At 46.1% G+C, this 11905-nt stretch overlaps 1 protein-coding gene across 1 annotated transcript in view; it reads left to right on the top strand.

Moving 5' to 3' along the window:
- Nucleotides 1-755: 755 nt before the first annotated feature.
- Nucleotides 756-11905, top strand: part of LOC105897224 (cadherin-18-like) — a 99588-nt gene continuing 88438 nt past the window's right edge. The window contains 2 exon segments of the mRNA XM_042710337.1: nt 756-782; nt 784-867. Coding sequence (XP_042566271.1) covers nt 756-782; nt 784-867 — 111 coding nt within the window.

The raw sequence follows: 11905 nt of genomic DNA, 5'->3' as shown, positions 1-11905 counted from the left end.
CTTCCCAATCGATATTGGACAACAAAATGTTTAATCATCCAATCAGAGCACTTTGCTCAAAAAGCCCCATGCATCATCACTTTTAGTGTCTTCTTTGCTCACTCATTGAGTCATCTTCTTTTCCTCTTTCTTATCCTCTTTTCACAGGAACCTCGAGATGTCCACCTCAGTCGTCCCATCTCTGTGCTGAGTCCGACATCGCCGGGGCCACCATGATGTGAGTGGAGTTGTCTGTTCTGTTTCCATGGAGATAGCGTCTGAAACCATGGGCTTCAGGCCAAGCTTCGCAGACCCCGTTTCCATTCCCGCTCTGGATCTAGCCTTCACCAGGACCAGCAGGGGGATAAGCAAGCATAGCGGGCCGGAGAGGAGGGGAGTCGGGGGAGGAGAGGAGAAGACAGAAGAAAGACGAAGAGGAAGGAGCAAGGACCTTCACCGCAATAGGATTTAACACCTTACAATCCGCTGGGAATATTGTTTTGCACTTTTCCTATTTTTCTGATAATTAAATTGGGAAATACTGGGATCAGGTGGGAACTCCACCTGGGAGCGCCTAGCACCATGAGGGTGTTGGTGCCCTCGGCCTGCCTGTGCCCGTGCTGCTGTGCCTCTGCGTACTGGAGCGCTGCTGTGGCAGCGGGCACCACCTCATCACCAGGCTGCCTGGCCGAAACCACTCACTGGCACATGGTGGCGGGCACAGTGGTGGCATAGCGGGTCACACCAGAAACCTAACCAGCATCAGAACCAGAGTCATGGGGGGCAACGACACGGAGGTGCACACACCGGCCCAAGCGTGGCTGGATCTGGAACCAATTCTTCGTGCTGGAGGAGCACTTCGGGCCTGACCCACAGTACGTGGGCAAGGTAAGGACGAGATGTTAGACATAGGAAAGCACATGCACACACACACACACAGACACACACACACACACACACACACACACACACAAACACACACACACACACACACACACACACACACACACACACACACACCACTCACTCACTCACTCACTCACTCACTCACTCACATAAATGTACGTATGCAACCAATGCTGCACTTCCACATCGATTCAGACACATAGAAAACAATTCAGAGACATAGAAAAACTCCCACATGCTTGGATGGAACACAGCTTGACAAATACATAAACACACATGCACACATAGACACACACACTCCAAAATAAAAACACATCCATCTGACAAGAACAGGTAACACTACCTGACCCAGCAGGACACAAACAGTACACCCACACACATGTGTTTGTCCACACAGGCTGACAAACTGCCCCTCTGAATAGAACCGCTGCCCCCAAATATTACCCTTCCTTCAACCCCCGGCCCTTTCCGCCACCCACATCCACCAGTGAGCCTGACACCATCACTTTCAGCTGCTTCCACCTCCTTGTGTGTGTGTGGCACTCGCCCTCTTTCTCTTTCTCTCTCCCTCCCTCCCTCCATCCCTCCCTCTCTTCCATCTCCCTCTCTCTCTGTCTCTGTATGCAGAAAGGTGAGTCATGCCTTCTATTTAAATGCGGCAGGCAGGCTGATGCGCACGTGACGGCGAATGTTAAAAGCCTCTGCGCTGCTCTGCGGCGCTCTGCGGTCGGTCAGCTGGGAACCCCACGCGCTGCTCAGCATGAGCGACTGGGCCTCGGTGGCTCTGTGATGCAGGGGCGCCAGCTACACTAAACCAGGCTGCGGAGATAGGGCAGAAAACTGAGCAATATCCAGAGCTTGGCTCAACAGAATGAGAAGAGTGTACTTAAGACCCTGACATGTTTATTTGTCGTAGAACATTTTTAACCTTTCATCTTTCTCCGGTCCACCTCTTTGTGTGAAGCTAGAATTATATGACTTAGAATTAGAATAAGAATTCAAAACTAGAACTAGAAATGCATTTTCCGCAAGAAAATGCATCGTGTGATTGCTCGACATAGCAGACCCTTGCCCAGCCAATGAAGAGATTATACAGCCCCAATGCTGATTATTATAATTACAGGACACATTACGCTTAATAAGATTTATAAAACATAAGCTGAGTCATTTATATGTGTGGAATAAGCTACATATCGCTGCCCAATCAAGGACACTGTATATTTGTTGAAAGTAAGTGAAGAAACCACCAACCCAGATTATATGACCAAATACCGGTCAACGTTGTTTTCTGCAATTCGGAAATATCGTAATCCCCTTTACTGCAGGTCTCCTCTATCATAGCTATTGTTGTTAGAAGACATCCGTTCGAGTCTTCAATAGCCTATCTCAATATTTAATTTAAATGTCTAAATGGTTTCTGGAACGTCTTTGAAAACCAGCCAGATATTTAACCATAACACTGGCATCGGGTGAAATATAGACTGCTATTAATGTTTTGGTTTAATCGTTCAGACATCAGGGATGCAGTGCAACCGTCAATATAAAAGACGGCACTACGCAGCATCAGGACGGGACATGTCGATATCTCAAAAGCGCTAGGAGGATAAGCTGCGGCAAAAAAATGTTGGGATTAAGTATAAATAATTACAAAACTAAGGAGATCAATAGTATGATTGCTTACACAAGTAATCACACTAATTATGTTAATTATCAAGGGTTGCAATACACTGTCATTTTTCACATTGTATTTCAACATAATTCCACGGCATTATAAACCATTACCATCAAGAGTAAACCGTATCTATGTATGTGTATGCGCTCTCATAATTTACTGACCTGGATGTACTGGTTGCTTAGTTCTATACTCATCTAAGTGGATCTTCTTATCCACAGAGGGTTGGTGGTCAGAAGCAGCCCTGAGCAGGCCTGCATGGATGTCAGTAGATGGGCAGAATAAAGTGTACCATGGCTTGATTAGACTAGGCTTGATTGATAACACCACATGGAGTCACCAGGATGCCTGCCCTTGGCCAGTGGATGGGCAGATTTCTCAGCTGGCAGGAATTTTCTGAACTTGTGAACCTCTCTGAGGTGGTGCTTTGAGGGTTGGATTGATGATCTGTTTACTCTTCTCTTTGCTCAGAGGCAAGATTCTCAGGAAAAAGAAAAAGTCCCTATAGGGCTGAAGGTGTATGTGAAAGTTTTACCCTTTCAAGAACTGTGTGCTATCAGAGAGAGGAAAGGTTTTTTACCTTGAAATGATCCTCCAATGCTGAAACCCAAATCATGTTTCATGTTTCTGAGAGTGTTTAGTGTAATAGTCCTTAAGGCTGCTTACACGGCATCCGTCTATTTTTTTCTCCAAGAATGTTGTTCTCGTGCGTGGCAGAACTGCTAATGACCCTCTCAACATGGCTCCTGTGTCAGACTTCATATTTGTTTGGTGTCAAGGATGAAATCATAAGCCCCCTCTGATTGGCTCATTGACATTCCGCCTATTGTGTGCGCATCATGCCTGCAGGAGAAAGTCTGCTCACGATGCTTCGTCTTATGAGCAAAACGGCAGACAGCCTCTCTCCTCATTACCGTCTGCTATGTTTTATTCATGATACAAGGGGAAAGAAGGGAGGGAAAAAAAGAACAAAACTTCCCTTTGGCTGCAAAAGTTGGCTCCTGTCAAGTGACCAGTGACCTCAAAACTCAATTTGTTTTATTTATTTATTTGTTTGTTTGTTTATTTGCTGTTGTTGCCCAACTTTCTTTGGCATAGCTTGTGTTTCTTTCTTTCTCTCAGCTAGTCCTACGGTAGCAGCAGGGCGTGTTAGAATGCTGCCTGATCAGTCAGTTGTAAATCCCCTCCAGGTCGTGGAGAATGTGGTTGTTACTGGATACCAGTGGTCTGCTCTGTTGAGTTCTAGAATCCAATTCAGGTCAAACTTCTGTCGCCTAAAGGGAATCATCAGAGAGAGAGAGAGAGAGAGAGAGAGAGAGAGAGAGAGAAGAATGATTGATGCGATGGAGAAAATGAAGACTAGATGTGCTGAAAGGGAGGTCTTGCTCCCTTCTCCTCTCTTTACCTGCTTGTCGCTGTCTCCCTCGCTCAAACCCCAGCATTTCTCTCAGGTCTCTCCCTGTTTCTCTCCTTTCCCTATTTCCTCTCCCCTGTCTGCTCGCCTATCCCTCCTTCTTGGTTTTCCTCTTTCCTCCTCCCTTTCCTGACCTTCTTTCTTAATCTCTCTCTCTCTCTCTCTGTCTCATTCCCTCACTGTGTCTGTGTGTGTTTCTTGCGCTGCTAAGCTGGTCTGATCGGCGCTTCCTCTCTCTGTGACGTTCCTGTCGGCAGCACAAAGAGCTACAGGAATAGTGGCGAAGTCACCCCGCTCGCAGATTGCCTCTCTCTTATCTGCGGCAGTGTGCAAAAATGTGTCGGAGCGCCGCAGTAATCATTATTCCGGGCACTCAGGCACTGGTTAATCCCCCCCCAACCCCTACTCCGTAAGAGAGACAGGGAGAGAGGGATGGAGGGAGTAAGGGAGAGAGCAATATAGAGGGAACCGTACAAAATGAAAGAGAAGAGGGGGGGGGGGGGACAAAAGACCTCTGTCTACCTAGAATGTCTGTATTTCAACAGCAGCAGGCTGAGAGAAAGTGGGGGAAGAAAGAAGACACAAACAAGACGCAAAAACAGACTTTTAATAGGATGACAAATAGAGAGATGGAGAAGGGGAGGGATAAAACAGAGAGAGAAGAAGAAAGATACAGTTTGAAAGAGTGAAATAGAGGAGATAAAGGTATTACTCACATGCTGTGCTATGCTCAATCATTGTGACAGCTGAACACACCCTAATTACTGCTGCTTGGCCTGCGGGCTGCCCGATGAAGGAGTTGCACATAATTCTCCACTGCACAATAAAAAGAGTGAAGTTCAATTAAAACACGATGGCCAAGCATTTGATTGCTTTGCTTGGACACTGTTCCTTGAGTGGTACAGGAGCACTAGACAGACTACAACGAGTGAAAATTACATTCCTCAGTTATTGGCCTTTATCTGGATCCTAATGGCACAAAACAATTACTTTGCTAGAAACACATTAGCATAAACATGGTCTTTGATTGCCTGTTTGGCCATACCATACTTAGTCGGTAACACAAACGCACACACACACACACACACAGCCCTGAAATTGGTGTCTGTAATCACGTAAACACAACATGCTAATCCACCCTGATAACATGCCATTAACATCAAACAGCCGTTGTTATTATAAGGGAATTAATTTGACTTGTGTGTTTGGATGAGGTCCCTCGATCATTAGCAACTCCAACCCACCATTTATTTTTTTAATTATGGTGGCCCTGCTATCGCAGGACCCTTTCGCTAATGCGACCACCATACAAAGTGACCCTTAATTAGATGGAGAGGCACCGGGCAATTAATCCTTCAGGTTCAACACCGCATGCACGTCTCTTTTCTGTCTTTCCTCATCCGTTGACTTAATTAAAAGTTGCAGACGGCAGCACAGAAGCTTGTGAGTGTGTGTGTGTGTGTGTGTGTGTGTGTGTGTGTGTGTGTGTGTGTGTGTGTGTGTGTGTGTGTGTTTTCCCTCTGGTGAAGCAGCCCCCCTTGCAATGACATTCTCAGCGGTTAGGCGGTCAGCGCTGTTTATCTGCTGTCGGAAAATGTCACCCTGCTTATTGGCTTCGGGCCGCCAGACTATTTATTTATAATAAACACCTCCAGCGATAAATACTTCCTGGAACTGGGGAGAGCGAGAGGGGGAGCAGCGGAGAGAGAGAGAGAAAAGGAGGGAGAGAGAAGGAGGGAAAGGTCTGTCTCTAAATGATGTTGTCATGAAAGGAGTTAGCGACTGTGGGCATGACTTGTGTGTGATTACTTGCGCAGAAAACAAGCCAGAAGGCAGAGGGCTTGGATGGTTTTTAACGGCCCCCAGTCTCGCATGTGATTGGATGGTTGCACATGAGTAAAATCCTGTGTGTATGTGGCCGTGTGTATACACATATGTCATTGGTCAGTTACAGGAGAATAGAACGTACGTATGATTGCTTTTAGTTATCAGGGAATCACCCTAAAGAGAAACATGAGGTCAGTGCTGTGTTTGGTTGGAGTTCCCAAAGGAATGTGGCTGCCTCTACAGCCAGTGTGTACAGGGACCTGGTCATCTGCTATGGCAGATACAAAGTGAAAGGACCCTTCCTTAGATGTGAATCTGCATTCATTGTAACTGAAATTGATGGTCATCAGAGGCTTCTAGATGAGTGGAGTGGAGAGAAGCGGCGGACATGCATGGCGGACCGGAGGCTCGGAGAGCAAACACCAGCTCCTCCCGGAGATTTCTGCCGAGACTCTGGCTGCCGGTTCTGCCGGCGCGGACTTGTAATCTGTGGCCTTTCGAGAGGAGGCCTCCCTAGACCTCGAGGATCAGATACTGACTGTCCATGTGTTTGCCCTGAGATACAGAAGAGCTTTCTCTATCTCCCTCTCCGTCTAACTATCTCTTTCTATCGCTCTCTCTACCTTTCTCTCACGCTGTCTTTGGCTTCCTCCACAGAGAGGCTGCGACCTGAGCTCCTCCTCACACACAGTAAATTGATGTGATCTAGAACTCGTAAGCGCTCCGCAGCTTGTCTCCACAGACTAGAACCCAGAACCACCCTTAAATGTTCTGCAAATTACTGGTTTAAGGGTATCAGCTTTATAGACTTAATCTGTGAAACTACTCTTGAGGTCGACCAGAAATCCTTTAAAGCCCAAAGAGAGGTTCTTCAAACGAGGAAAGTTTAGAGCGCCTCGACCTTTTGATGAACACAATTTTTTTTTTTCAGCTGCAGGGCAGCATGCTACACGGTTGTCTAACTATACTGAGTGATGTTAGGACTCTGATTCGGTGAAGGTCCGACATGGCAGTGTGCAATTAGGTCAAGAGTAGAGGAGGCAAAGACAGTGCAGGGCTCCAGGATCAGGTGTTGATCAGTGGTTAGGGTTGCTATTTGGGTTAGAGATTAAGGACCTGTTTTGGAACGCAGACGCAACACACGCACTTAGCAGCGCGGGGAAAGATTACAGCCGAAACATTATTCCACTTCAGTACAACATGTGAAATGGACAAGCTGTTGACTCACTGGCCAGCTATATCTTACAGACACAGACAGGAACACACACACTCACACACGCACGCACACGCACACACACACACACACACACACACACACACACACACACACACACACACACACACACAAGGGAGAAAGACACGTGTAAACACACTAACAAATAGATAATGAGATGTGATGGTACAAAATGGAAGAAATATGGACAAATGGAAGGCAAGAGTGAAGGGAAGAGGAGCTGAGGAGAAGAAGACAGGAAGGAGAGAAACAGAGAGAGGGGGGGTGTGAGAGAGAATGATATAAAGAGAGGAGAGACACAAGGATAGAATGATATAAAGAAAGAAAATAAATGAAGAGAGACATTGAGAGAGAGGGAATGAGAGAGAGGGGGGGGGTGAGCGAGAGAGAGAGAATGAAATGAAGAGATGGTTGAAATAGAGAGAAATAGAATAAGAGAATAAAGCCTTAATAATGTATTTTTATTGATGTATTAATGTTTTTGTTATTATTTTGTATTCTTATTTTATGATTATATGCATATATATTTATAATTACTTACACTCCATGTCAAATATTTAAATTAATGACATTGAATTTTTTGTACATTGCATTGTTTCGGCAATACTGTTCCACAACATGCCAATAAAGCTTGTTTGAATTTGAAATTGATTTTAGAGAGAAGAAGAGTTGAGAGAGAGAGAGAGAGAGAGTAAAAGAGAGAGAGAGAAAGTTAAAGAGAGAGAGAGAGAGAGAGGAAAAGAGAGAGAGACTTAAAGAGAGAGAGACTTAAAGAGAGAGATAAAGAGAGAGAGAGAGAGAGAGAGAGAGAGAGAGAGTGAGAGAGTAAAAGCGAGCGATAGAGTGTGAGTAGGGATGCCGTGGCCATGTGTTATCGCAGAAGGAGTGTCTGCAGAGCTGACCTCTCAATCCCCAGCCGGTCTGGTGTGTGTGATGGAGCCACAGCAGGACGCCAGGAGCCGGTGTAAATAAAGCTCGTAAAGCTGCCTCTCATGCTGATTAATGAGTGTGTGAGTGTGTGTGTGTGTGTGTGTGGCTCAGGTGCTGAAGCATACAGCAGGGAGCTACAAACAGACCTTATTCCAAACCCCACAGGGAAAATGGATCGTCTAACAAGCACGCACATACACACACACACACACACACACGCACACACACACACCAGTGCAGAGGACTGGGAAGATGAGGTGACATGTGCTGGTACTGAGATATGATGACACTGAAATGTTAGGAACATGAGTGTCAGGAAGTCACAGAACAGACGCCATGTTCCGCTCTAATGACCTCTATGCAGCGGATGATGGCTTGTCATGATGCTCAGCAGACTGCCCATAACAGTAAAGACACATCTCAGACACACACACACTCACACACACACACACACACACACACAGGCACTCGCACACACGCACGCGCACACGCACACAAGTTATATGTTATTACCTGTAATGTTTGTCACCATTTGCCAATTCTGGTGCAGTCTTCAGATTGGTGTGTGTGAGTCCAGCCATGTGGGTGTGTGTACGTGCATGTGTGTGTTTGCCTGCGTGAAAAGAAAGGATGAAAGACAAAAAAAGAAAGATTGAAAGAAAAAGCGTCTGAACAGCTGAGTAGGAATCTTACTATTGAGCCAAGGGATTATGGGATTGTGAGCTGTCCATCAGATATGGCTTCTGTCTGCCCCCATTCCTAGAGGAAGACGGCAAGACAAGTCATTTGGGGATGTCAACCGACTTCTCTTACTATCTGAAAAACACTGAGCTGATGGGGCACACACACACGCACACACACACACACGCACACACACACACACACACACACACACACAGACACTTAAGTTTGGTAAACAAGGTCGTAGAGGAGGTCTGTGGGCGTGGGTTTGTGTTTCTCTGCAGTTTTTGAACAACTTTTTGGAATTAAAAAGTTTAGATATGATTTTGTTGTTACTTCAGATAATTACTTTTTCCCCTTTAAAGTGCAATATTTAAATATATTTGGGCAAATTAGGTTTTATTTACATATACATGATGTTCTCTCCGACTAATTGGTGAAGGTATTTGTGCTTTTGGGAGTGTATCAGTGTGTGTAGTTCTCTGCTTTCTCATTCATTGACTTTAATTAAAAGTTTCAGACGCCAGCATGCCACCCTGTGTGTGTGTGTGTGTGTGTGTGTGTGTGTGTGTGTGTGTGTGTGTGTGTGTGTGTGTGTGTTTTGGATGGCTGTGTTTTTTAGTGTGCACTTGATGGTTCAGTAAATATGTGCACAACTGTATGTCCATGAACGTATGTAATATTTTTTATTTATATTTTGTTCTGTAGGGCTCAGTAAGTGCCTGTGAAATTTAGTAAGTGCTTTCAGTGCCTCTGTGTGTGTGTGTGTGTGTGTGTGTCTGTGTGTGTGTGTGTGTGTGTGTGTGTGTGTCTGTGTGTGTGTGTGACTGTGTGTGTGACTGTGTGTGTGACTGTGTGTGTGTGTGTGTGTGTGCGGGTGTGCGTGTGTGTGTGTGTGTGTGTTTGTGGGGAGGAGGGGGGGTGTAATAGTGATTAAGGAAATGTAGCCTTTGTGCTTGAATGAGTGTGTACAATGTGTCATATTCGCCTGTAGCACTGAGATATGCAAAGCTTCTCTCCATTCATTCACTTCCCCTGTCGTCCCCCACACAGACAAACTGAACTAGATAGACGATTAAAAATCAAAGAAGACTTGCACCTCCACAAACACACACACACACACACACACACACACACACACACACACACACACACAGCCTGCATCAGTGGTTACAAGTCGCCATATGGTGACCCACATCTGTGGTGACGTGGGTTTTTAATTCATTTTATACACTACTGTGCTGAAACCTAGTCTGATAAGTGTGCTAGCAAGGAGGCGAAACACCCATGGGTGTTAGCCTGTGTCGCTAGCACATCTCTTAAGCCTTAACGTAAATGACAAATAATTAAATTTTACATTTCAACGAACTAACACAGTTCATAGAAATTAAACTTAGGTCACTTAAACATATTTATCACAGTGTGAGACAGCCAAAACACTTACAGTCGTTTTCGAGGGTGTGAGTAAAATAGAGGCTTACAATATGCGTTACTATGTTACTAGATAACTGTCTACAGCTCAACTAACTGTCACAGCTGTACTAACTGTCACAGCTGTTCCTTATCCCACGAGACGAGCATTTGAATGATGTCAAAGTAAAAGTCCGTCAACAGAGGGAAGCATTTTTAAGATTTTTGAAAATGTAAGTGTGGGCCGCAATGAATAAGGGGGCGGGCCGCGTGCGGCACGCGTGCCGCCAGTTGCCCATCCTTGTCTTAAGGTGTCAGGCAGTGAGGTTTACTCACGGCGCAGCACTGTACCGGCTGTCTACCTTTACATGTGCTGGAAGGTGTCGGTGTCAAACGGCCTGTCTGAGTGTCAATATAGACGTCTGACATGATATGAAAACCATGCCACGAGTCGGCCTGCTCTGTGTCAGAACACATCCCCATGTGTGGCCATGAATAATTCTCTCAAGTAAAACGTTATATCAGCTGTCTGACATGCATCACACACACACACACACACACACACACACACACATGCACATGACGCACGAGAGGTATAGTTTGCGCCCTTGTTTGCTTATCACAGACTTTGACGCAAGGTGCTTTGTGCTCAGGATTATCACTGGGGCATCCTAGGCATCCTGGCCTAGTTCTCATATCGAACTCACACAACTTCTCCCGACATCTTTTCCTCCCTTTTCCTTCCCAAGCCACCACGAAGAGAAAGAGAGAAAGGCTGGAAAGAAAGGGAGAAGGAGAAGGGAGAGGGAGGGGTGAGTTTGATCCTGTTTGCAGTCTCTCGGCCCCTGCTGTCAGGATGAGGCACCTCTCAAACCCAACCCAAAACTGGGTTTGTGCTCGACTGCATCGAAACGCCAGACAACCCTCGCCCTGCCTAGGAGAGAACCGTGGTTCTCGACGTTCCGTTTGTGTTCCGACGTCCTGTCCCCATGTTCGTTTTGCAGTTGTAGGAGAACACACACACACACACACACACACACACACACGCACGCTCACACTCATAAAACAACACTCACACACACACACACACACACACACACACATACAGACGCCCTCACCGGAAGGTTGGGCAAATGTTTTATTCATCGTGCTATTAATGGACTGGGCCCTGACAGAATCAGGCAACTGTCTTCTTCCTTTCCCCAAACAGGGAGACAGTAGGGGAAAGGCTGAGGAGAGGATTTCAAGCAAATTGCTTTTTCCCTTTCGTTCTTTCTTTCTTCATTTTCATCTCCTTCTGTGTCTTCAGTCCTACGCGGCAGGCGCAGCGGACTCATTATCCAGTGATAGGTCATTTAGAGCCAAATCAAAAAGTCACAGCACCGGCCGGCTCGTGTCATAATGCAAAAATGGGATATAAGACAGTGTCTGAATGTGTGTGTGTGAGTGTGTGTGTGAGTGTGAGTGTGTGTGTGAGTGTGAGTGTGAGTGTGAGTGTGTGTGTGTGTGTGTGTGTGTGTGTGTGTGTGTGTGTGTGTGTGTGTGTGTGTGTGTGTGTGCGCGCGCTCTCGTGTGTGCGCTCGTGTGTTTGTTGTGATGGCCCCAATTGTACAAACGTGCCTCAGATAATCATAACCCTATGAGAAGGCTGTTGTAGCACGAGGGGATTGAAAACAGTTACTCTAGCCTAGGCTATAAGCCCACCGCCCTCCATGGTCATTTAACCCCAAGGCAGTTATTGGGGAAGATTAGCAAAGCGGAACAGGCAGAAAGTAACGTGAGGGAGGCAGGACACGCTTGCACAGATATAAATGAAGAGACAGCGAGAGAGTGGGCACAGATGTATACATGT

This window comes from Clupea harengus, chromosome 17, assembly GCF_900700415.2.
Source record: "Clupea harengus chromosome 17, Ch_v2.0.2, whole genome shotgun sequence".
NCBI lineage: Eukaryota > Metazoa > Chordata > Actinopteri > Clupeiformes > Clupeidae > Clupea > Clupea harengus.
This window is presented reverse-complemented; position numbering and strand designations above follow the sequence as displayed.